Genomic DNA, 26,977 nt, shown 5'->3' with positions numbered 1-26,977 from the left:
AGCTGTTTGGCCAGCAGCAGTACTGAGATTGTGGCTACTGGAACTGGGCCCTACACACACAATCCTCTGAGAGAATCCTGGGCCCTGGGCTCATTTCTAAAGCACAGGTGCTTCTTCCTTTATCAAACAGCCCAACAGTCACACTGGGCACAGGAAGGGCACATGGAACATTTAAAATCTATAGGCATCAGGTTAAGTCTCAGCACTATGAAGCTATCAGCAGCCACTATCCAACCAGGGAGCTGACCCCCATGGAGCAGCAGACCTCTCCTGTCTAGCCTGCTGCTCTCCTCAGTAGTGTATTTCAGTCAGCCGGACTGTTCTGCTCCCCACTCTGTCTCTGGTGAATCCTCTCACCCCCTGCACCTCTGGCCTATACCCCAGCTCCTGTATGCATAAATAGATAAATCTTTTTTAAAAATGAAATAAAATCAGGCCTCCCCTGATGGCGCAGGCGGTTGAGTGCCGCTCTGTGAAGCTGTCCGCAGCCTCTGCAGCGCCGGTTCGATCCCGGCCTGCCGACGAGGGTCCCACATGGCGTGGCAGATCTCTCTTGTCTTGCCCGCTGCTCCCCTCAGCAGTGTATTTTGTCAGTCTGCCTGTTCTGTTCCCAGCTCTGTCTCTGGTAAATCCTCTCACCCTCCTGCGTATCTGGCCTGTACCCCGGTTCTTGTATAAATAAATAAATCTTTAAAAAAAATGAAATGAAATCTATAGGTATAAGTTCATATAGCTTTTCCATTTTATTTTGATTTCCATTTATGCTGTTTAAAAATAAGTTCAGAAAAATCACTCAATTCATTAACAATTCCCTTTTCAAAACAAATGCCAGTGAAAACACAGACTATTGTAAAGGAAAGAATTTTTAGCAGCTATCTTAAAATAAATCACTGATAGCCGTGAGCAAGTTGGTGAGAGGCCTTTTAAGAGGTCAAAGCAGCATCACAGTGCTTTCCGGGAAACAGGAAACAATCTGAGAATGTGATAAAGTCAAAAGCAGAATCAGTCTGAATGAATATATTCTGTATTGAAGTCCAGTACCTTTCAGCGTCTTGTTCATTTCTTTCATTTTTTTTAAAGATTTATTTATTTATGCATACAAGAACTGGGTACAGGCCAGAGGTGTGCATAGTGAGCGGATTCACCAGAGTGGGGAACAGAACAGGCAGACTGACTGAAATAAACTGCTGAGGGGAGCAGCAGGCAAGTCAAGAGAAGTCTGCTGTGCCACGTAGGTAGCTCCCTGGTCAGGGATCAAACTCATGCTGCAGTGGCTGCAGATAGCTTCATAGGTTGTGTCTTCACCCCTTGCATCACCAGGGAGGCCCTTGTTCATTTCTTTCTTTCCATGACAATGCCTTCTGGTAATAATCAACCATTTCTGCTCCAGTGTTCTGGGCCCAGGGAATGGATAAGTGGAAAACTGCAGCTTAAATTGGCATATTTCTTAATTCCAAGCACAGGTTTCCACTGCTATTGAAAGTAGAATGTTCCTATTAGTAGATTTGGAACATTATTTTATTATCACTATTATTATCATTAATTTATATGGAAAATTTTTTGATCATTCCCAGATCCAAAAAATAAACTAACAGATCATAGGATAGGAATGTTTTATTTTCAGATAGTGGGGGAAACCTGTATACCAGAAATTATATGGAAAGAGCAAAGAGTGGCACAGAACAAGGCAGATGAGGAAGCACACACTGACTTGCCTGGGCTGGGTGCACTTAAAAGTGGGCCCAACCCACTGAACTCTGGGATCTCAGGGAAGAGAAGCTCACAGGGCCTCTAAAACAAGGACTAGATTTTTCTTCAAGCACAATTAATACTTTTCAAATAATAGGCTCTGTTCACATGAACTCTCCAAATCCCATAGGCCTGGACTGCAACTCTGAGAGACTGTGGAATTCTCTGTAAAATGTGTATAAATATAACCACTGAGTTACTGTGGGAACTACAGGCAATGATAAATAAGGCACATAGCGAGCATTCAATGAATTATATCTTATAGGTCTTATAAAAGATATTCAGATTCCTAAAGTTTTAGAAGAAAATATGATCCTTCATATTGGGTTGTTCCCCAGCTAGGGTTTTCTGGTCATAGTCTGACAATTCAGGACTATTTCTCAGAAGAACTAAAGACTAGGAAAAAGGAATCAGGCAGCTGTCTTGAGCTAGTCTCCTCCTATCACTAGAAATTTCCCTTCTGGGCCCTTTGAGCTTTCCTTCCTAACTCATTCTTTCAACAATAATTTATTGAACACTGATCAACACATTGGCACAGAAGAAAATGAATATGAAAAGTTTTTGTCTTTGGGGAGCCTTCAATACAGGATAGAAAAATCAGCATTCAATTAGCAGAATTCCTGCAATATAATTTGCTTAAGAAGTCAGCTATTATTACTTTGTTTTTTGTTTTTAAAGATTTATTTTATTTATGTTATGCATATAAGAGCTGGGGTGTAGGCCAGAGGTGTGGGGGCTGGGGTGGGTGGTGGTAAGAGGATTCACCAGAGACAGAGTTGGGTGCTGAACAGGCTGACTGACTGAGATACACTGCTGAGGGGAGCAGGGGGTGAGACAGGAGAGGTCTGCTGCACCATGTGGGTTAGAGCCCTAGCCCGGGATCCACCTCATGCTACAGTGGCTGCTGATAGCTTCATAGTGCTGAGACTTAACCCCTTGCACCACCAGGAAGGTCCAGTTATTATTACTTTGTAGATGGGTTAACCCAGTCAATAGATTTTCCCCTATTGTCTCTCAACTCATCCCTCTCTCACATACTTGTTTGCATGTATAAACAGCATCCACGCTATCAACCCTAAAGGTGAAAGAGACTTCTTTACATTAACATCAAGCTGCAAGAAGAAATTACACAATGGGACCTGGAAGCCTCTGTGACCCTAAAACTGCTGGGCCCTCAGAACTCCTTCTGAATACCTTCACGTCTCTATTTTGTTGCCAGGCCCACTCTCCATAGGGATTACTCACTGTTTTCTTCAATGCCCCATTAAACAACTTTCCTCCTCCTCTCCATGTGTCACTGTCTCCTCCTTAGACTAAAAGTCGAGGTCACCTAAAATATTATCCAGATTTCCTTCTCATTCGTTCGTTCAACAAATATCAGAGCACCTCGCAGATGTGAGCGAGCACCAAGCAGCCATGGTCCTCGCCTTACAGACCTCAGCAAACTAGTAAGTTACACAGTAAGCGAAAATGACACAAATTATTGCACACTCTGCAAGTGACTAAGGAGAATTCCACGTGCTTCAAATATTAGGGACCAGGATAGCTTTCCTTAAGAAATGATAACTGAACAATCTCAAAATTAAAATGGAGGTTAACTAAGAGAGAGAGAAGGAGGAGGGTCCTGACAAAAGGAAGTGCATTGCAGGGGTCTTGGGGCAATGACTTGACATCTCTGAGAATGTAAACAAAGCTAAGACAGCAGGGGTTACCTCAAATTTGATCAGGGGCCTCGTGCCCAGTTTAAGGAGTTTTGAGTTTTAAGCTGAAGAGTAACCAGAACCCACAGGGCGGTTTCAAGGACTACCACGACCAGATTTACCTGCGTGGCTTCAGTGCAGACTCAGGGCTTTGCCCACCAGATTATGCCCAGCGTCCTGCCAGCGCCTGGCATCAGCTGGCTCTCACCAGCATTTGTCGGCTTGTTGGCATTGTGACCGGGTGTGGCGGGGGACTCCATAATGTCTGGGGGTCCATGGAGGGCCTCTGAAGACGCACAAAGCCACCCCGAAGGCAGCGGGCGGGGGTCGGGCCGGCTGTGCGGAGAAGCGCCGGGCGGCCCGCGTCGTCGGGGCCCTCAGGGGACCTGAAGCGCCACAAACAGCCGGCGCGCCCGGGACTCGCGGCTGCCGAGCTTCCAGCTTCCCGAGAGGCGGCCTAAGTGTCGGCTCCCGAACCCCAGCAGCGCGGCCCGGAGCCTCCTGCGGTCCAGGCGCCCAGGTGAGCGCGGCGGCCCAGGCGGGCGGCCCCGGCCCGGCTCCCGGAAGCCCCTGCGCGCCGCCCCGAACGCCCCGCTGCGGCGCGGCCGGCGGCCATCTCCGGGCTGCGGCGGCGGGCGGGCGCCCCAGTGGTGGGCGGTGTCTGCGTGGACCCCGGGACCCTGCGGTGAGGCTCGGGCCCGCGCGGGGGTGCCCCGGGGGTCTTCGGGCGTCGGGCGGCCGCCCGGGGCGGGGCCGGGAGCGGCCAGGGAGGGGGGCGGGCTGGGGGCGCCGGGGCCGACCAGGCCTGCGACCGGCCTCCCCCCCACTCCCTCCCCGGCCTCCTGGCCGCCGCCTTTCCCCCAAGATCGCTTGTCGCCGTAGGAAAAGTGGGACAGGAAAGCACAAGAAAGGAAGCATCAGAGCCAGCCCCCTCCCCCCGCCCCCCACCGGGCAGCCCGCGTTAGCCTGAAGTTGTGTTTCCTTCCATTTCCTTTTCCGTGCTAGTCTGAGCCGCGGTCTGCAGAGCCTGGACCATCAAGCGCTGTAGCGTGGCTCCCTGTCCACCCCGGCGTTGTGTTTTTCTTTATCCTTTTCATTGGCTACGCTGAACAGTGTGTGTGTGCTGGACTGACCACCGCGTTCGTCCCCGGCTCTCGATGTTTAATTTGTTGAGTGGCAGGACCGTGATTTACCTAAGCGGCTCCTTCCATGATGGTGAACTTAACTTACAGGTGTTTTTCTGGCTGTAGCTATTACAAAAAGCAGTTCATTGAACGCCGTTCCGTCTGGTTTGGGGAGCATGGCTATGTGTTTAGGGTATATCCCTCATGAGGCTTGTGATACCTGTTGCAAAACGATCCTCTGAAAAGTTATTCTCACTTTTGTATCCCCACACCCCGACCCCACTCCGTCCCTGTAGCATTTGACAATACCTGGCCCAAGTAGCTTCCAGACGGGCTTTGCAGGAGGTCTCAGAATCAACCCCTGGGTGTTCAAGAGAACTGCCTTGGCTGGCCTTACTCAGGGCTTTTGCTGAAAAGCTCATATTCCTATGAGAATCTTAGTTTTTTGTAAAAATGACTTAGGTTTAGCTTGGACAAACCGCTACAGTCCCTAAATTAAGGGAAAATTCAAGCCGGGGGTAAATGAACGTTTTAATAGCTTAAGTCATACTCTGAAACATGAGTATTGGGACGCTAGAGAAAGTATTATAGAAGATTGTGCTGATGCAGGTCACTAGGTGCTCAAGAAGCTTTCTTGGAAGATACGTAAACAGTTTCAAGTGAGTGACATCATCTCCATCAGTGAAAATAAATGGAATTTGTTTATCCATCCTGTTCACCTTTGTAATAAAATAGAGGGAATTTTTCAGTTTGGTCACATGATCCTAAAATGTACGTTTAAGAGCTTTAAAATGACAATGGATTAATTCATTGCTCACAACTTATAAAGCACAGCCTTCCCTGGCCTTTCTTCCCATTTGGCAGAGCTGGGATCCCTTCTCTGTGAACCCACTTTGTCCTTTACTGCTTCCCTTTACAAGGACAGTGTCCTTGCTTGCTGTCATCATCTCTTGGTCTTTCTAGAATCCCCCTCTGTGAGCTTAGTGTCCATCTCAGTGTTTGGCACATAAGTGGTGATGTGCTGCATGGATTTAGAATGTGACATGTGTTTATTAAATCCAGTTACTTGGCATTCAAGTGAATAAAGTAGAAACCGGAAACAAGGACGGATGCGATCCTCTTTTGGTTATAGGTGTCATCACATTCCAAGAAGCACTGCCAACAGGGCACCTAGGTTTTTTGAAAAAACAATGTTGTTGAGGTATAATTCACTTAAAATGTACCTAAAGTATACAACTCAATGTTTTTAAAATAGTTACAGTATTAATTTTTTAAGTTGTGGTAAAATATATAATATGAAATTTGCTGTTTTAATTATTTTTAAGCGCACCATTCAGTGGCATTAAGTTCATCCACAATATTGTACAGCCATTACCACTATCTATTTCCAAAATTTTTCCAACACTTTAAGCAGATACTCCATTAATAAATGGTGAGTGTATGAATGAATTTGATAGTTTACAGACAAATATTTAAAAATAAATGTACTCTTGATTTCTAACCTCCCTTGTAATTTGTTATATTGTCTTTTATCTACTTCTTTATGGAAAAAGTTGTAATGAAGATGGCACTGTGCTTTATCTTAGGGTGATAATATTTGAAATTCTTTATAATGGAAAATGGGTCAATTCTTTCAAGTTTGCTGAATTATTGAATTTTCTAAAGTCTCTAAAAGTTGTAGAGCAAAATTTGAATGATATTCCTAGTCCACTTTGATTTACAAAGATGCCTTATCCAAATTTATATTGTGCTGTTTGGCTTATTCTTTTGCTATATTTTCTCTTTGCTTTTGTAGTTGCAGGATACTCTCCACTTTCATAGGAGCTATCCTAGGGCTTCTTAAGACTAGAAAAATCCACAAAGTTATAAGGTTCTAACTAAACAGGGATGGGAAGAGCACAAGGGACCATAGTGATAGTTTACTGGCGGTGGGATATTTATGGGGACTACATCTGAGAGAAGTCAAATACTGTACAAAAATGAATAACAATGTAGAAAAATTAAATGATTAATAAAAGGAAAACAAAAAACAAAAATGTTTTGAATCTTTACCTAGTTTTCATTCTAAATTTTTATCTATTCTTTGCTTGTTGGATTGCTTTTAAGTGTGCAGACCTCTTCATTAATACCTTTCAAAAAATGATTTGTGACATCTGACTATTTCCAGCCAAAAAAGACTGGCAATATCTCATTTTTAAAAAGGAGAGCACACTTGGCTAGGCTAGGGTAGATCTTGGGAGTAAAAAAATTGCTCAGTCTGTTTTTTAGTAGGTATGGGAAGGATACAGTTTTAGCCCCAAATCGTCAAATGTGGAGGGTTTCCTGTGCATGTGAATAATGTGTTTCTGCTTCTGTGAAAATTAGCACCACAGCCCAGCTACTGTGTAGTTAAATGTACCAGGAGTGCTGGGCTCTTGTTCTGACTTGGGAACTGCTAGTGATGTGAGCAAACCATATAACTTTTGTGGATTTGTTATTGGTAGTAGTGAATAAACTGGGCTTGAGTAAGTGTCACCGAATTAGAAGGCAAACAAGTATATATCCCTGGCTGCTTCCTGAAAACTCAACATTTCTTTGAATTTATCTAAAAAAAAAAAAAAATTTAAGTATTTAGTACACCACAACATAGTCTTCTAAAATTTAAGCTAAAGATTACATTTTTAATTTGTTACTGCTCTGTAACATTGATGCTACCAGAAGATCATTTCTGTTTATCCTGGAGTTTAATGTATACCCTTGGGGCTCCTTTTGCCTCAGTATGAGAAGCATGGGACCCAGAGGACTTCTAGATCTCTTGCAGCTCTGATGTGATATAATACTTGAAATAAGCAAGAATTTATTCTGTAGTTTTAGGATATTATAAATCCATAACAGGGAAAAATATGATAAGTCAATTTACATGACTTATTTCCCTGGAAAATTGGAAATTGCAATTATATTGTATGTAAAAGCTGTTTTCATCAGAAACTGCATGCAATTTAAGAAATGAATCGCAAAGTTTCAAAAATCCTTTGCAGATGCTATCTTTGTTGCTCTCAACCTTTCTTTGCTGCAATTCTGCTCTTTTCTTTCCTGCCTGCTAATTGGATTAAAGACTGTTTTGCTAACCATGGCATCTGGAGATGACAGTCCTATCTTTGAAGATGACGAAAGGTAAATGTCTTACATTGCAATAAAATTGCATTTGAAACTTTCAAGATTGTTTTACTCATTCAGAACAGCTATCCAGTCCACTTTTTTAGGGACACATTTCATAAAATTTTAGAATGCCTGGTTTTATTTCTCTGTGATTTAGAGCAAGGCTAGTAAATACCTGGCATGAAGGTGACTACCTCTAATGTGACATCCTTTCCCATAGGACAAGGCTGTAAGGTCCAAATTCCTTGAATTACAAAGTTCCTGAAGTTCTCACTTTAAAATGATTTAAACTCCATTTGCCATCTCTGATCTAGAGCACACAGAGATTAGAATGAATGAACAGTAGGATGAACAGGCTCTGACGCATGAGTGCTAGGTTTAAATTCCATCTCTGTTACTTCCTGTCATTGTGACCTTAGATGAGTCCTTAACCTCTCTCTTTTTTTTTTTTTTAAAGATTTATTTATTTATACAACAGTCAGAAGTGTGGGAGGGTGAGAGAATTCACCACAGCCAGAGCGGGGAGCAGAGCAGGCAGAAGGGCCGAAGTACACTGCTGAGGGGAGCAGCGGGCGGCAGGAGAGGTCTGTGCGCCATGTGGGACCCTCCTCCGGTAGCCGGGGAGCAGCTGGGGATCAAACTGGCGCTGCAGAGGCTGCGGGCAGCTTCTCAACCCAGCGTTCAACCACTGCACCACCGGGGAGGCCCTCCTTAACCTCTCTTGAACCTCAGTTCCCTCATTTATAAAACAGGGATAGTAATATCACGTATCTCATGCCAAGGAATCTACAAGTTAATATGTATAAAGCTCTTAGAACAGTGACTGACATACAGCAAGCAGTTAATAACTTTTCTGTAATCATTATTACTATAATAAATATTACTTTCCTCAAATAGAGAAATTATACCAATGTCAAAATATTTATCACATAGCACATATTTGGGAGGAGAGCTTCTTATAATAGAAACTTTTACATAGAGTCCATTATTTTTTTTAAGATTTCCTGGAGTGATGACAAGAATGACTTTTTTTCCTCATAACATTTTTATTTCTATTATAGGACATTCCGGGATCTCTCTTTTCTTCAGCCTTAGAATAAAAAATTAGAACCCTTTTTGTGAACCCCTAGTCATTAGTTAAGTATGGAAGGTTTAGAGAGTTCTTATTTGGTAGTGATTGCATCTGAAAAACAAACCACCATAATTACATACTGTGCTTTTTAAATGAAGTGAAGGAGAAGCAGAGAGTTTTTTTTACTGACCTTTCCAAGTATTATTCTGTAGCCTATCTTAGAACACTAATGTGGATAAACTGATAGATTCTAAATCCTATTAATATTAAGGTGACTTTGTTTGGAATTATCTGGCTAAATAGCCTTATATAGTAGTTTCATCTTAAAGGAAGAGTGTATATAAGAAAAAGAAGATGTAAGATTGCTTAGGTAATGTCATTTTATTTTGTAACTTCAGGGGTTTTAAAAATCATATTTTCTTCTTGGAAGGATTAATTGGTTTTTCAATCACTATATCTTTTACCAATTATAACTGCTTTATTTCCTTAGCCCTCCTTATAACTTGGAAAAAATGACAGATCTTGTAGCTGTTTGGGATGTTGCTTTAAGTGACGGAGTCCATAAGATTGAATTTGAACATGGAACCACATCAGGCAAAAGAGTGGTATATATTGATGGGAAGGTAAGAAAAAAAATATGTTGCTTTGTATAATAAAAACATGGTATCAGAGAAACCTGATTTTGTTAATCTAGATTCTCATATGTGAATTCAAGTCTTTTCTATTATTGTGGTTATCTTTATACTTTGGCAGATATCATTTTCCTAAGAAAAGCACACTAATATTGGTTACAAAATTCATAGGCTATACTAATATCTAATGTTTAAACTTAAATTGCCTTTATTTTCTAAAACCTTGTGTCATACATTAATAAACTTATATCTAGGTCCTCCCTGGTGGCCTAGGGGTTAAGTCTCAGCACTATCATCACTAAGGCCTGAGTTCGATCCCTGGCCAAGGAGCTACCCACATGGTGCAGCAGACCTCTCTTGACTTGCCCGCTGCTCTCCTCAGCAGTGTATTTCAGTCAGTCTGCCTGTTCTGCTCCCCACTCTGTCTCTGGTGAATCCTCTCAACCCTGTACCTCTGGCCTACATTAAGTTCTTCTATGCAAAAATAAATAACTCTTTTTTTTAAAAAAAATTACATCTAAATAGCATTACCATTTGCTCACTTAAATTATTTCTAAAATTAGATATTAATTTTTTTTCCGTTTGTTTGTCTATATTTTATCACTTAGGAAGAGATTAGGAGAGAATGGATGTTCAAATTAGTAGGCAAAGAAACCTTCTGTGTTGGAGCTGCAAAGACAAAAGCAACCATAAAAATAGATGCTGTCAGTGGTTTTGCTTATGAATATACCCTGGAAATTAATGGGAAAAGTCTCAAGAAGTATATGGAGAACAGATTAAAAACCACCAATACCTGGATATTATGTTTGGATGGTGAAGACATTAGAGTTGTGTTGGGTAAGTGGTGCTGTTCTGCAGAATATATTGGCTTCTTATGATGGCTACTTAATTAGTTCCTCTAACTGTACAGGCCTTTTATGGGAGCTGTGAGTAGGAGAGGGTGTGTATTTCTAATATATCCTGTATAAATGAAGTATTTGTTTAATAGACTTATTTATATAGGAAACATAAGAGAACCAGGTTTTATAGTGATGGATTTGAGGATTATATGCTTGGGTTTAAAAAAAAAGAGAAATGATGTAGACATTTATTATTTGATATTTCTCTTACTTTAGATTTATTTATTTATGCATATAAGAATTGGGGTGAAGGCCAGAGGTGTGTGGGGTGAGAGTATTTACCAGAAACAGAGTGGGGAGCTGAATAGGGGGTCTACTGAAGTACACTGCTGAGGGGAGCAGAAGGCAAGGCAGGAGAGGTCTGTGGGGGATCAAACTCAGTCCTTAGCGGTGATAGTGGTGAGACTTAACCCCCGATGCTACCAGGCAGGCCACTGATATTTCTCTTTAAAAGCATGTGTAGGGCCTCCCTGGTGGCGCAGCAGTTGAGCGCTGGGTTGCGAAGCTGACCAAAGCCTCTGCAGCACCGGTTCGATCCCCGGCTGCTCCCGGGCCACCGGAGGAGGGTCCCACATGGCGCGCAGACCTCTCCTGCCGCCCGCTGCTCCCCTCAGCAGTGTACTTGGGTCCTTCTGCCGGCTCTGCTCCCTGCTCTGGCTCTGGTGAATTCTCTCACCCTCCTGCACTTCTCACTGTACCCACTGCTTGTATAAATAAATAAATAAATCTTAAAAAAAAAAAAAAAAAGTATGTGTAAATTTGGGCATCCCTGGTGGTGCAGGGGTTAAAGTCTCAGCACTTTCACGCTATCGCCAGCCACTGCCACTGTTGCCAGCCACTGCAACATGAGTTCAATCCCCAGCCAGGGAGCTAACCCACATAGTGAAGCTCACCTCTCCTGTCTTGCCTGCTGCTCCCCTCAGCAGTGTATTTCAATGGATGCACCTGTTCTACTCCCTACTTTGTCTCTGGTGAATCCTCTCACCCCCCCACACCTATGGCTTACACCACAGTTCTTGTATGCATTAAAAAAAAAATCTAAAAAATAAAGCATACGTAAAGATAGTTGGAAATTTAAGATTCATCATTAAGAAGGGAATTTTTCTCTACATGGGACTGCAGCAGATCAAAATCATCAAAGTCCTGATAAAGTAGATTTTAAAAATAAATAGAACAAGTCAATGTTTGTTAAGCTAATTTCTGTTGTTATATATTGTCATCTATGTTCTCAGTTTCTATTGCAAAGCTTGCAAGACAGATATTTTTACTGTTACTACCTTTTCTTTCTTCTGGTTACTTCTAGTATGTCCTGCTTCTTATACCACTAAGTTAAGACTATTTAGATCATCTTGTTAATGTATTGATTTACTTATTTAGATAATATTAAGTACATATTAAATGCCAGTTGTACTGTACCAGGTAATAAAGATCCATAGGTGAACATACTTTGTCTATAGTTTAGTTGAATGCTTGCAAATTACTTTTTAAAAAAAAAATTTAAGAATGAAGAAGTTTGTCAACTTGGAAAAAAAAAAAAAAAAGCCATAAACTCCAGTATACTTTACTGGAAAAACTGGGTCAGTTTGTCTTGAAGAGTTTCCTATGGTCTAGATTTTGTTGATTGCACTCTTGGCAATATTACTTTGTCTTTGATATTGCCTGTAAATTGGTAGTTGAGAATTGGTCAAATGTACATTTGATTTTTTTCTGGCAAGACCACTTTAAGGTTTTTTATGTCAAGAGGCACAATGGTGTTTATTGTAAATTTGTTAATGGCAGCCATTAATACCTAGTGCCAATATCCATTCATTAGCAGTTGTCAAATGGTAATGTTTTGTTTCTATCATTCTTAGTTCATTAGCTGGAATACGTCTATAGCAAGAAACTTCTATCATCTAATTATTTATACAGAGGTACATTTTATATAGGGCATGTAGGATAGCTGCTTGTTTTTCCCAGTTTTCAAAATTTTGAATTGACTGTTCTCCTTGAAAGATGACCATTTAGGTTTTGTTTTTTTTTTTTAAAGATAATTAACTCATAGATTTAAACAATTTGATGTGTTTCAGTACATTACAACTATTATCTTTATTGATGATCAAATTGTGCCATTTGGGGCCAATGTGGTTTCCTTATATGGCTCCAAAATTCCTTTGACATAGCCTAGGTAGATTTTGATACCTTCCTTGCTGTCTGGTATAAGATGCTTTAGGCTTATTTTGAACCTTTTCTTCCCAGACCTAGAATCACCCATTTTTCCAATCAGCCTTGGATTCTATTAGAAGAAAATGGTATTTTAAGAGCTTAATCCAAGCATACATAATAGGATGTTCATTTATTATTTATAGATTTTCAGTGGATGGATAAAGTAATAGATGGAGAGCCTTTTTGTGAAGATAAAGTAGCTTATGAGTTCATACTGATACTTGTAATTCAAATTCAGGAATACCATGTTTTTACTTAACCTCATCTAACATCTGTACATCCTTTCTTCCACACTGAGAATCTTCCTTCTCAAGGACACAGAGGATGATGCAATTAAAATATGACATAATTGGGCCTCCCCAGTGGCGCAGCGGTTGAGCGCTGGGTTGCGAAGCTGCCCGCGGCCTCTGCGGCGCCGGTTCAATCCCCGGCTGCTCCCCGGCCACTGGAGGAGAGTCCCACATGGTGTGCAGACCTCTCCTGCCGCCCGCTGCTCCCCTCAACAGTGTACTTTGGTCCTTCTGCCTGCTCTGCTCCCCGCTCTGGCTCTGGTGAATTCTCTCACCCTCCCGCGCTTCTGACTGTACCCAGTGCATGTATAAACAAAACAAACAAACAAACAAATAAATAAATAAAACATGCCTCTCTCTCTCTATATATATATAAAATAAAATAAAATAAAATATGACATAATTAATCATTTGCTCTGTGGCATATTACATACATAATAGTCTCAATTAGCAACATAAACACTACCACCATTATGTATTGCCAAATAATTTAAAACATTTTCTTGCATATCATTTTCCATTTGTACTGTATGTACTTTGTCAGAGCATATTACCATTATATACTATGTCCTGTCCCTTCCAACCCACACTTTTCTATAAGTAAATATTTATTCCTTCAAAATCATTATACTTTTCCTTCTCTCTGATCATTTCACTTCTCTAAAACTTGTTCTTTAGTACATTCCATAGGAAAAACTCATGAGAACAGTTTTCCTTGAGTTCTTGCATGTTGGTGACATTTGTCTGTGTCATTTATATTAAATGTCAGTTGCTAAATATAATATTTCTGATTTTGTTGATTGCACTCTTGGCTATATTCCTTTGTCTTTAATATTGCCTGTAAATTGGTAATTGAGAATTGGTCAAATGTACGTTTGATTTTTTTCCTGGCAAGACAACTTTATGGTTTTTTATCTTAGACGTATTGTTCTACATTCTGTATAAATGGTAATTGTCAAAATATCAGATGACAATCTAATTTTATTTCCCGTAAAAGTTCATTGGTGTTTTGTCTAATTTTATTAACTTGTCAGGATAATGATCATTTTTTGGGTGTATGGTGAATCTTTTCAATATGTAAAGTTAAATTTTTTGGTGACTTTTCTTGGGCTGGGGGGTAGGGAGTCATCTTTATCTTCCAAAATTTCACAATGGTGTGTTTAGAAATGTAGTGGCTCACTCTTCAATAAAATTTGAGAATGTCTCCATCTCATTAGGCAAAATGGAAGAGAATACCTAAGCTGTGCCTAGCTCATAATTCTTTCAAATACCTAGGATCATGTACTTGTGTCTTCTCTTAGGGCTTTAAAATCCTTTTTTGTCCTTCACTTCTTGTCTGCCTTCACTCCTCTCTATTTGTAGCCCTTGATGAGCCTGCAAGGGAAATAAATTTCAGACCAAGCTTATTCCTTTTGCTGCTTGTTTGAAAGGAACTTGGTAAAAGGACCAGGCCAGAGTCTTTTGCTGAGGTGAGGGCAAAATTGCTGAGAGCATTCATTTTGCTTGAGCTTCCACTTCCAAGATCCACCAACTCCAGGCTATTGTGACTAAGGTCTACATTTTGCAGTTTAGTGATGAAGAATGCTGACTCCAGTATCAGAACTGTGTGGTGGGCAAATTCTTCATCTCCCAGTCTTGGTCTCCTCTTCTGTAAAATGGGGCTAGTAAGAGTATCTCCCTCACAAAGTTGTTGGTGGTTGTAGTTTAACAGAGTTAATACATATAACATATTTAATAGTATTTCTCACATCATGGGATCTTTAAATATGTTTTTTGTAGTTACTATGGGCAAAGAATGGGCTTATCTAAGGTATTGGAGTGATGATTACTTATATATTATATGACCAGTTTCAAATCACAGTGTTTTATAACTTTCTAAACATTATGAGAAGTTAAAAGAAAACAAAGCCAAAAAAGCACTTGATAACAAAACTGGTACATTTTTACTGAGGCCATATTCTGTGGCAGATACTATGCTAAGCACTTTACATAAATTCTTTTTTTTTTTAAGATTTATTTATTTATGCATACAAGAACTAGGGTATAGGTCAGAGGTGTGGAGGGGCGGGGGGTGAGAAGATTCACCAGAGACATAGTGGGGAACAGAACAGGCAGACTGACTGAAATACACTGCTGAGGGGAACAGCAGGCAAGTCAGGAGAGGGCTGCTGTGCCATGTGGGTATCTCCCTGGCTGGGATCGAACTTGTGCTGCAGTGGCTGTGGATAGCTCCATAGGTTGTGTCTTAACCCCTTGCGCCACCAGGGAGGCCCGCTTTACATAAATTATTTCTAATCTTGATAACAGCCTGCAATAAAAGTGGGTTCATCTTCATTACACCATGAGAAAATTTGAGGTTAATTGATCCTCAGAGTGGTGGTGACTTGAAGAATGGTTACTGATAGTAAATCATGAAGCTGGAATTCGAACCCAGGCCTCTGTGAACTCGAAGATAATGATAATGCACTTCTTTTTCACTATTCAAAAGATGTGCAGCACACAGGGGACCAAAGACTAGAATAGTTAAGTGTTGTTAGGTCTAGAAGTTGCCAAACCACTGAACACTGTGGGAGGAAAATAAAGACTGCAGGAGGAAGGTATTGTTATGATGAAACTTTATGTTGGGAGGAAATTTTCTTTCTGTTCTGAAACCTTGCACTTCTGTGAAATCATCTGCAGAACATGCCTTCTCAGGACTCGCCTGTAGACTCCCTTGCTGCTGGTCATTCAGTCATGTGGGCTGAGAGAATTTGCAGACAGTAGAGGCAGGCTCCAAGTATCTTCTATGATTCAGAGAATAAACTTCTGAGCTGTCATTGACTTTATGTGTTTAGGTATATTATGTACTTTTTAAAATATATTTGAACAGGTGATATATACTCTGAATCAGAAATCAAAAGGATATGAAAAGATACATTGAGAAATCTTGCTTCCACCCTGTTTACTTCATAAAGATAGCAATTTTAATAGTAATTCCTTATAGTGTTTCTTTATTCAGATGCAAGTAATACAAATATTTTATTACTTCCTATTTTTTTAAAGATTTATTTATTTATGCATGTAAGAGTGAGGGTATAGGCCAGAGATGCAGGGGGTGAGAAATCCACCAGAGACAGAGTGGGGAACAGAACAGGCAGATTGACTGAAATACACTGCTGAGGAGAGCAGCTGGTGAGACAGGAGAGGTCTGCTGCGCCATGTGGGTTGCTCCCTGGCTTGGCGGGTATTGAACTCGTGCTGTGGATTGCTTCATAGTGAGGAGCTTAATCCCTTGCGCCACCAGGGAGGCCCTATTAGTTCCTACTGCATAAAAACATCTTGCCTTATTATTAGAGTGTTTTGTAGATTCTTTTATATCAGTACAGAAAGAACTTTTCCAACTTTTTTATAGAATCAGAATAAATTTCATTAGTAAATAGAAGAGTTTCCTTAGTTCATACCTGGCTGATGGGCACTGTGCTATTTCTAATCTGCTGCTGTCAGAGCAATATTGAATGAGTTTGTTTACTTGGCTCTTAGGAAACAGTGCATATATCTGTTTAGGATAAATCCCCATATTTGCTGAGTCAAAGAATTGCAATTGTCATTTTAGTAGATTTTACCCAGATGCCCGCTGTGGTGCTTTTATCATTTTATATTCCTACCTATTTCTCCACAAGTTCACAGGTTTTCAGTGTTGTTTTTATTTGCTTTTCTTCAAAATTTAGTGAGGGGCCTCCCTGGTGGCACAGGCCATTGAGCGTGCCGCTGTGAGGCTGTCCTCAGCCTCGGCAGTGCTGGTTCGATCCCCACCAGCCTCGGAGCAACCCACATTGTGCAGCAGACCTCTCCTGTCTTGCCCACTGCTCCCCTCAGCAGTGTTTTTCGTCATTTTGCCTGTTCTATTCCCCACTCTGTCTCTGGTGAATCCTCTCATCCTCCCATGCATCTGGCCTGTACCCTGGTTCTTGTATAAATAAAAAATAATAAAACCTTTTTTAAAAAAAACAAAAAACAAAATTGAGTGAGGTTGAGCAGCTTAGTGTTTAAGGGTCTTTTTGTGTCCTTTGTCCCATTTTCTTTTGGATTGTTGGTCTTTTTATCCTCGATTGCTAGGAGTCTTCATTTTAGTAATGTCAGCCCCTTGTGCTGTGAGTGTGTCACTTGTTGTATAACTTCGCTTATGTGTTTGCTCAGTATTTTTTAAATCATGCAGACATATTTTTTACTTTTATGTAGTCTAATTTATTCCACTCTTTTATGGCTTCTAGATTAGCGATTTTCTTCAGAGGTGTATCAATAATAAGGTGTTATAGAAAATCTTGAGTATATGCATATGTTTAGGAGCCATACAAATAAAACTCCAATTTTCCCCACCATTGTGGTTTATTTTAGCATTGTGTGTCTAATCGTGTGCTTGTACACGCTGGGTTTCCCTGTGGTTGTGACTGTAGATGCTTCCCACTCAGACAGTTTGGGGCAACCCTTGCCTTTCTCTCTCTTCCTCTATCCCAAGCTCGAGCTGTGGGGAGAAAATCTGTTCCTGGAGCTAAGTCCTGTCAGAGTCAAGCTCACCTTGAGCTCCAGGCAAGTGTTTGATCTCTGCACTCCTCCTGCACCCACACGTCACACTTCACTTTGCTTTTTTCTAATACCGAAAGCTCACCTTCTGGCTGCTTGATGAGAGCCATCTCCTCTCGTACTATCCCCAGGGAGTACATTCACAAGCACATTTGTGCCTATGGGTGCGCATACACACATCACCCTGAAATGAGTCATGAGGGCTTAAAGTCCAAGTTTCATGGTAGCATTTTATTCCACGGTGTCAGCACTATACTAAACACAATTCACCAGATGTACCTAGAATTTTTTCCCAAAGCCTCAACTATTATAAAAATGAATAGAGATGATTGTGCTATGCAGTAAGAAAGTTAAACTAAATTTCTAAACTTTACATACTTTCTGTCTATCTTAAATGAGCCCCGTGGCAGCTCTTTTTGTGGCCTCATCATCCTATTGGGTCAGTGTGAAAAGTAAAGGGAATGAGTCATCAAGTCACTGATATTTAAGGATTTATGTGGAAAGGTCCCTCATATTCCTTTATGTGTATCTCCTTTAATGACTGCTTCAGCTTTTTTTTTTTTTTTAACAGTTTTCAATTTATATTAGGACCACAATTTTATCTTAAATTTTGTTTTGTTTCATTTTTGTCTATGAACAAAAAATGAATATATTTTCTTCAGATTTATAAGAGTTTCAAATCCATGTGTTAAGTTTTGGAATATTAGTGGAGTCTTTTAAATTCAGTATAGCAAACTTTTCTTCAAATAATAAGTATAAAGAGTTAACTTCATCTTTAAACCACAGCTGTTAATTTTTTAAAATTTCTGTTACAGAAAAAGACACAATGGATGTTTGGTGCAATGGAAAAAAAATGGAGACAGCAGTAAGTTGAACTTCTGATTTCTCTTACCACCATGTCTATCAGTTACCACTGAAATGTTTCTGTGCTTCCTAATCACAGAGCCTTTAGAACTAACCAAGGCCCACTTGGTTAAAAACAAAAAAAGAGATTAAGTATTCCTCACTCCAAATTCTGAAGACCTCTCCCAGACAGTGCGTGGGCAGTAAGTTTGGCCACACTTATGTGGTGAGCTGACACCAATCTCATCTTTCCCTTTCATCTCCTAGACCAGGTGCTGCCCTGAAAAGAGTTTCCATGTTAAAAAAAAAACAAAAAAAAAAAACAAAACATGGAACTTCTCTCCCAAGGGCTGGCATCCTCCTCTGTTTATCCATGTTAAAAGGGTGCTTTATACCACTGCTTCTCAAACAAGATCACCTGGGATCTTGTTAAAATGCAAGTTCAAACATTTCCCCAGCTGATGCCAGGCCAACTGGTCCGTAGGTGACACTTTGAATAGGAAGGCTTTATACCAAATGCTCAAAGCATATGGAACTTTTCTAAAAGCAAAGTTTTTGAAAATCAAGTGATGCATACAGTGTCAGATGACAAAGGCAGACAGGAAGAGGGTGTCCTTCTCATTTGTGTCCAAGCCTGTTGAAATCCAATCCAAACCCCAGGGCATTCAGCTTTTGCTCCCAGATACTTGCATTGTTATAGCTATGGAAGAGATGAACATAGAAATGAATTTCACATAGGAATGAAATAATAATGTGTACACAAACACAGGGAGAACATGGAAAGAGACTGTAGGGAAGCAGGGAATATGGGAATAGGAGCTGAAATCACTGGGTGGAAATGCCCCGTTACCTGAACACCGACAAGAGATAATGAAATGCTCTCATCGCTAGTCATATTTTAGCTAATTGCATATTGGAATTGCTACCATTATCTCCTTTATCTAATATGGCTATAGGAAGTTGGGCAGTGATTGGACGGAAGGTAGGCTTGGAGGAATTTATCCAACAGACTTCCTAGAACCTGCTGATCTTTTAGATGTCTGCTTCTCAGGAAGTGCTGAAGTCAGAATCAAAGATTCAAAGTGCCAAGAATCAGTAGCAGGAATAAGAAACAGTTGCTTTACAGTTTCTTAATCCTGCTACTGATTCTTGAAGGGAAATTTAACCAGGGCTCACTCAAAATTGATCCTCAGTGCTTGAACCACTCTCTGAATTAAATCTACTACTACTGGAGACTTCTTTTATGCAGAGAGGCTTGAAGAGCTTTCCTGTATTTTATGACCCCTTTTGCAACAACTTCAGATATTGCTGACATGGGTGGGGTACCTACTGTGTTCCCACTGCCACAACTGGGGGCTCTACTTGTTATTTCTTTCCTTCCTGAAGTTTTCTAGATGGAGAATCAGCAGTTTTGAATCACATTTCTCCCTACCTCCAATGAATTTTTCAGTGCAAATGTAAAGAATGTTTTGTAAATAAGTAAGACATTAAAAATGTTCCTCTACAGTGTCCTGTAATTGACAGGAGACTACGAATACTTGGACACCTACTCTGTATAGCCTGGTTGCCTCCTCATTGTTAACTACAGCCTCATTTGTAGGGCAGTGTTGGCAGCTTCATGTCCGACAACCTCTGCAGCTCTCTGCATACCTGCTTTCACTGCCTATGAGTTACAGCCTAGGTTTCCCTTTTTCTTTTAATCTCAGAGCACCATGATCAAGATTATGTATTTGTCAAACTGCCAAGAAGTTACCTATAGGGATTATATTATTCAGCCCTTGTCTTGCCCTCTAAATTGACCTCTCAGAAACATGACCTACAGGCTTTCTTCAAGCCTCAATATTAAAAAAGGTGAGAGCACCACTGCACTCCAGGTGCAGCACACCCATTCCTCTGTGATGTTTGGGACACCTCCAGAAAGGGCCGTTGGCCAAATTCTTCCCAGAGCTAGGAAAATGCTTGTTTCCCTTATATACCCTGTACTTTAAGAGTCTTAAAAATGAAGGGAATACAACTAAGAAACAAAACTTTAAGTCATAGCAGATGTGTGTGAAAGTATCCATGTACAACCTTTTTTTTTTTTTTTTAAAGATTTATTTATTTATGCATACACAAACTGGAGTACAGGCCAGAGGTGCGGGGGACGGTGAGAGGATTCACCAGAGACAGAGTGGGGAACAGAACAAGAGGAATGACTGAAATATACTGCTGAGGGGAGCGGTGGGCAAGTCAGGAAAGGTTTGCTGCACCATGTGAGTAGCTCCCTGGCTGGGGATCGAACTCGTGCTGCAGTGGCTGTGGATCGCTTCATAGGTTGTGTCTTAACCCCTTGCACCACCAGGGAGGCCCCCAAATACAACCTTCTGACTTTAATTTTGTAAAATTAATTTTTCACTAGACATACTTCTTCATACCTTCCTCATAGATGGTGTTACTGCTCTACACAAAGATAAATATTCCTTAACACTAATTCCTTCTTCTTCTGTTTGCCTAGGGTGAGTTTGTAGATGACGGAACTGAAACTCACTTCAGTATTGGCAACCATGACTGTTACATAAAGGCTGTCAGTAGTGGGAAGCGGAAAGAAGGCATTATTCATACTCTCATTGTGGATAATAGAGAAATCCCGGAGATTCTTTAATGAATTTTAATCTTCATAAGTAAAGAGCAGGACACTTAAATTAATGTGGTAATTAAGTGTATTCATTATGTATTTCTCAGTACAGTTAGTCTGCCATGATTTCATTTTTTAGTTTCTTAAAACGAATGTTCCAAGGGCCAGGAAAAAAATTATGTACAAACAGAAAAATTACCACTTATTTTGTAAATAATGTAAAATGTTCTAAAGCCAAATGGAAAATATGGACCAAAAATGCTAATGTTTTACATGAGGAGCTTTTACTATAATAAATACTATAAAACTGGTGTTTTGTGTTTCTAAAAATTGGTGCCTTTTTATATTTGTAATCCATATACACAGATTGCCTCTCTTGTTTAAAATCATTAGTGCATAGTAAGATTAGCTTCACTGGAGAAAATGAGAAACATCTTATGATCTGCAAACAATATTAAGGAAATGTCAAAAAAATTTAATTAAAAATGGAGTTCTAAAATTACAGCTATTTTGTTTAATCAGAACAGTGAGGACAGGACCTCCCTGGTGGCGCAAGGGGTTAAGCACCGCACTGTGAAGCAATCCGAAGCCTCTGCAGCATGAGTTCAATCCCCAGCTGGCCAGGGAGCAACCCACATGGCACAGCAGACCGCTCCTGTTTTGCCCGCTGCTCCCCTTAGCAGTGTATTTCAGTCAGTCTGTCTGCTCTGCTCCCAACTCTGTCTCTGGTGAATCCTCTCATCATCTGTACCTCTGGCCTGTACCCCAGTTCTTGTAAGCATAAATAAATAAATCTTTAAAAAAAAAAAAAAAAAAGAATAGTGAGGACAAAAAAAAAAAAAAAAGAGGAAGAAGCAAACTTCTTTACACCAGGCTACACCACTTCCATTCTAGGGTGGTTTTTTCAAAGTTAGAGGTGCGGACCTGCATCTGCAGGGAGCACCAGTGGCAGCACTTTGGGGACAAAAGCAGATGACTGATTCACAGAGAACACCAAGTCAATGTGTTAAGTACTTCAGATAGTTTCAGGACTCTTCTTTGAAGTTCTTTCACGGCAGGATATAGCTTCTCTTGTGGTATTTTATGTTATCACATGGTGATCCTCCGTGAGTGGGGGAATTCTCCATTTTTTCGACGTGTTCTGTCCAGTATGGTAGCCATAGTTATATAGCTCTTCAAGTTAAATTAAATATAATTAATGCCCTTTATTACTATATCCCTATCATTAATATATTTCTAAGATTTTTCGGCAGAACAGAGGCAAAACCAGATTTGAATTTTTCAAAATTTTTTTTAAAGATTTATTTATTTATGCATACAAGAACTGGGGGACAGGCCAGAAGTCGGAGGTGGGGGGAACAAGAGGATTCATCAGAGACAGAGTGGGGAACAGAACAGACGGAATGACTGAAATACACTGCTGAGGGGAGCAGTGGGTGAGTCAGGAGAGGTCTGCTGTGCCATGTGGGTTGCTCCCTGGCCGGGGATCGAACTCATGCTGCAGTGACTGCGGATAGCTTCATAGGTTGCGTCTTAACCCCTTGTGCCACCAGGGAGGCCCAGATTCGAATATTTCTAATACCAGTGAGAAAGAACTAAGGGGCAGGAGAGCGGTGAGGAAAGGTGGCTGAGATGGGCCTGGGCCAGGCAGACAACATGCTTGGTGGGAGAGTAAACATTACTGTCAACCTTCAACAACTACTATTTTTCTTAATTTGAAGTCTTTACAAATTACAAATTGGCACATCAGCATACTGCCTTTACAAAAAGTATCCCCCATCTTTCCCCATGCCACCCCAGAGCTTTTTATCACTGCCACTGAGACACCAGAACATGAACTCTAGGAACGCTTCTGAGGCGTATTATACTCACATTATCTAGAGTCCTAGTATCTATAGGGTTCAAAATCCATGCTTTTCATTGTGTGTCATGTACCTCAGCAAACACTTGGGAATATAGTCTGATTTAGTTTTGTGGAGACTAACTTTGGGGTGTACTTTTGCCTTTGACTTGGTGAACCCATATTTTGTTTTAATTCAAAGCCACATGGTAATATAGGAGTATTTTGCACTGAATGAGGAAAATAACAACATATCAAGACTTAGGATACAGATAATTGTTATAAAAGCTACAGGTAAATATGATAAAGGCTAAAATCAGCTAAGCAACCTTCTCATACAATTGGAAAGGGCAATAATGTCAAAGTAAATCCAAATAGAGTAGAAGAAAGGAAATTATAAAGGTAAATGGAGAGACAATGACAACAGAAGATCAAAAAGTGAAAAAAACAATTCTTTGTAAAGATCATTACAACTGATAAACTTCTAGTGAGACTATTTCAGAAAAGAGAAGGCACTAATAATACCCAGTAATATCCAGTAACAAGAATGAAAAGGAGGCCATTACTATCCATTCTGAAACATTAATAAATTCTTAACACATGAATTACTTCATAAAATAAATCTGAAAATGTTAATGAAATACATTCCTAGGAAATGACGACTCATTAAAACACACAATTTAAGATATAAAAATCAGATTATTCCCCTAGCTATTAAATCCATACCTCAAAGAAAACACCTATCATTAGAAAAATTCTGTCAAACTTTGTTCTTTTCTGAAAAGATTTTATTTACATACATGGTGGGGGAGAAACTCAGTCTTTCTTGGTGGCCACCTACCTAAGGGCAGTCATGGTTGCTCTTTCTCTTTTAGCTCAGATGTATGCTCCCATCCCTTTTTTGATGAACTTCAGGGCTTCCTTGTTCTTGGAAACTTTGGACAGCGTTGTGGGGCACTTTGCCTCTGGGGCAGAGCCCCACAACTCTAGGATCATGTCCCATAGGTACTAGGACTTGGTGTGCTTGGTGGGTGCCTGTGGTGGCAGTTATGCCTCCGCTTGTTCGTGTTCTTAGTTACCATGTAGCTCTTGCTGAGGCCCACAGTCAAGGGTAGCACTGAGGCTTGCTGCTGCTCAAAATGGATGCTGCAGAGGAAGGGCAGTGCCATGCAAAACTTTGGGATATCTATCAAAACTTTTATTTTTTTTAAGATTTATTTATTTATTTATACAAGCATTGGGTACAGTCAGAAGCGCGGGAGGGTGAGAGAATTCACAGAGCAGGCAGAAGGACCGAAGTACACTGCTGAGGGGAGCAGCGGGCGGCAGGAGAGGTCTGCGCGCCAGCGCCATGTGGGACCCTCCTCCGGTGGCCGGGGAGCAGCCAGGGATCGAACCGGCGCTGCAGAGGCTGCGGGCAGCTTCGCAACCCAGCGCTCAACCGCTGCGCCACCGGGGAGGCCCCTATCAAAACTTTCAAGTAAGAAATCTTATTTGTCTTGTAAGATCACAAAAACTTATTTGCAAATGAACCTGTCCCAGACCTTAAAAGGTATTTATGAGCAATTTCATTGATCAAAATAGATGTCAAAAATTCCAAATGAAATATTAGCAACTCAAATCCTACACTATATAAAAATACTAAATTAAAAACAAGTTTGATTCATTCCATGTAATGGTAAGTTTCAGCATCCTTTCATTCTTGGGAAAACACCAAACTTTGTAAGGAAAACTTCCTTTGAGGTTACTTCCATTCAATCTTTTATATAAATCACTAATCAATGCAGAAGGGAAAGAAAAACAAATGTTGAAGGGAATGGATTTCTTTCCACTGTAGCAAGTTTCATAGATTAGCAACAATGAAATGTTAAGTCACTACCCAAGAATCTAACAAAAAAAGACTCTACATAGAAAACTGCAAATCACATATGACCCAGCAATTCCACTCCTAGGAATCTACCTGAAGGACACAAAAACATTAATTTGAAAGGAAACCTGCATTCCTTTTTATTGCAGCACTATTTATAAAGCTAAGATATGGAAACAATCTAAATGCCCCAAAACAGATGAATGGATCAAGATGTGGTATACATACACAACGGAGTACTGGGATAAACCCATTCCATTCACAGCAACATGGATGGAGCTGGAAGGGATTATGCTCAGTGAACTAAATGAAAAGGAAAAAGAAAAATATTGGATGGCTTCACTTATAGGAGGAATATAGGGAAACCAAAAGGGTCAAAAAAAAAAAAAAAAGACCAAACTTGCAGGCAAACTATATACATCTGAGGCATATAGTAGAAGAGGGAGAGGGATCAAAACAGGGAAGGGAAGAGCACAAGGGACTATGGTGATGGTTCATGGGTGAGAAGGTAGGAGATTTATGGGAACTACACCTGAAGGGAGAAATCAAATAGTGTAAAAATGAACAACAATGTAAGAAAATAAAGTTTAATCAATTAAACTATAAATCATTGTGGCTATCCACAATTAAAGATCTAAATAAAGGATACTCCATTGTCATTGATTGGAAGTCAATATTCTGAGTATGTCAATTTGCCTCAACCTAATCCATAACTTAAGACAGTATCATTCAAATTTTCTGGAGATTTCTTTTTGTGGATTTTAGCAGATTCTGAAATGTACACTGAGCTACTGATAGCTGTGAGTAAACAGCATGGACACTTATGATAAAACTCCCTCAGTTTGAATAATGGCTTCTACTTTGTGGACAAATAACTTTCTATGCCTCAGCTTCCTAATCTGTAACATGAGGAAGAACAATTGTACCTTTCACATAGGCTTGTTATAGGGATTAAATATGTAGTTTAGATATATGCTTGACACACACTATATATGAGCTTGGCATACTTTTATTTTTTTAATTTATTTATGCATAGAAGAACTAGGGTATAGGCCAGAGGTGCAGGGGATGAAGGATTCATCAGAGACTGAGTGGGGAGCAGAATAGGCAGATCCACTTAAACAGACTACTAAGGGGAGCAGCAAGTGAGAAAGGCGAGGTCTGCTGCACTGTATGTGGGTTAGCTCACTGGCTGGGGATTGAACTCAGACCACAAAAGCTCTGAGACTTAACCCCTACACCAAAAGGGAAGCCCCAAATTTGATAAATTTAAATTAAAACGGGGATGAAATCTACTGGATATCTTCTAGAGTCCAGAAGCAGATGTACACATACATGTGTATATATAAACATGTATATATATATATTTATGTATACATATACAATTTATTTATGCAAAAGGTGAACATATAGTAGTGGATTCAGTAAAACACATGACAACTCGGCGCCATGAGGAAAAAACAAACAAAAAATGACTCCCACTTCACACTGAGATAAGAAGCAATTTCAGGTAAATTACAGAAGTAAATGGAATAGGTAAGAAATAAAAGCTTTGGGCCTCCCCTGGTGGCGCAGCGGTTGAGCACTGGGCTGCAAAGCTGCCCCCAGCCTCTGCAGCCATTTTGATCCCCAGCCCCCAGCAAGGGTCCCACATGGCACGCAGACCTCTCCTGCTGCCTGCTGTTCCCCTCAGCAGTGTACTTCGTCAGTCTGTCTGCTCTGCTCTCCCCTCTGGCTCTGGTGAATTCTCTCACCCTCCGGCGCTTCTGACTGTACCCAGTGCTAGTATAAATAAATAAATAAATCTTTTTTTTAAAAAAAAAAAAAAGGAAAAGAAATAAAAGCTTTTAGAGAACAACCCAGGGGATATCTTTATGACCCTGGAGTAGGGAAAGATTTCTTAAGTACTACGACAGCAATATTAACCACAAAGGAAATGGTAAATTTGACATTAAAATTAGGATCTGGTGTTATTAGAAGAAACCATTAAACAATGAGTAATACACTGAGTGCAAAAGATATTTCCAACGTGACTGACAAGACTTGTAAACAATTGTTTCACATAAAAAAGTAAAAGAATGCCCATCCCCCAAAACAAATGACAGGTAACCAAGGGATTTTACAGGGCCTTCTCGGTGGCGCAGTGGGTTGAGCGCTGCACTACAAAGCCTCTGCAGCGCGGGTTCAATTCCCAGCCAGCCAGGGAGAAACCCACATGGTGTGGCAGACCTCTCCTGCCTTGCCCGCTGCTCCCCTCAGCAATGTCTTTGGTCCTTCTGCCTGCTCTGCAACCCGGTCTCTTTGGTGAATTCTCTCACCCTTCCGGGACTCTGACCTGTACCCCAGTTCTTGCATAAATAAGTAAATCTTTTTTTTAAAGGGATTTTACAAAGAAAAAAAATCCAAATAGTCAAGCACAAATATGAAAAAGTAACTTGTCATTA

General features: G+C 40.5%; 1 protein-coding gene across 10 annotated transcripts in view; it reads left to right on the top strand.

The window, feature by feature from the left end:
* Positions 1–3,855: 3,855 nt before the first annotated feature.
* Positions 3,856–26,977, top strand: part of FAIM (Fas apoptotic inhibitory molecule) — a 49,820-nt gene continuing 26,698 nt past the window's right edge. The window contains exons 1-6 of one of the 10 annotated variants that reach the window (XM_054700781.1): positions 4,067–4,134; positions 7,668–7,726; positions 9,274–9,406; positions 10,024–10,252; positions 18,185–18,234; positions 20,707–21,127. In XM_054700781.1, coding sequence (XP_054556756.1) covers positions 7,683–7,726; positions 9,274–9,406; positions 10,024–10,252; positions 18,185–18,234; positions 20,707–20,853 — 603 coding nt within the window. In that variant the 5' untranslated portion in view covers positions 4,067–4,134; positions 7,668–7,682 and the 3' untranslated portion in view covers positions 20,854–21,127. Of the gene's footprint in view, positions 3,970–4,066; positions 4,135–4,402; positions 4,682–4,706; positions 5,233–5,540; positions 5,559–5,912; positions 6,006–7,667; positions 7,727–9,273; positions 9,407–10,023; positions 10,253–18,184; positions 18,235–19,918; positions 20,064–20,706; positions 21,128–26,977 lie in introns of those variants that run through there. The other 9 variants (XR_008553954.1, XM_037525901.2, XM_037525900.2 and 6 more) reach the window with 9 other exon arrangements.

This window comes from Talpa occidentalis, unplaced genomic scaffold (genome assembly GCF_014898055.3).
Source record: "Talpa occidentalis isolate TD23 unplaced genomic scaffold, MPIMG_talOcc4v2.1 talOcc4.4, whole genome shotgun sequence".
In the NCBI taxonomy this organism is placed as follows: domain Eukaryota; kingdom Metazoa; phylum Chordata; class Mammalia; order Eulipotyphla; family Talpidae; genus Talpa; species Talpa occidentalis.
This window is presented reverse-complemented; position numbering and strand designations above follow the sequence as displayed.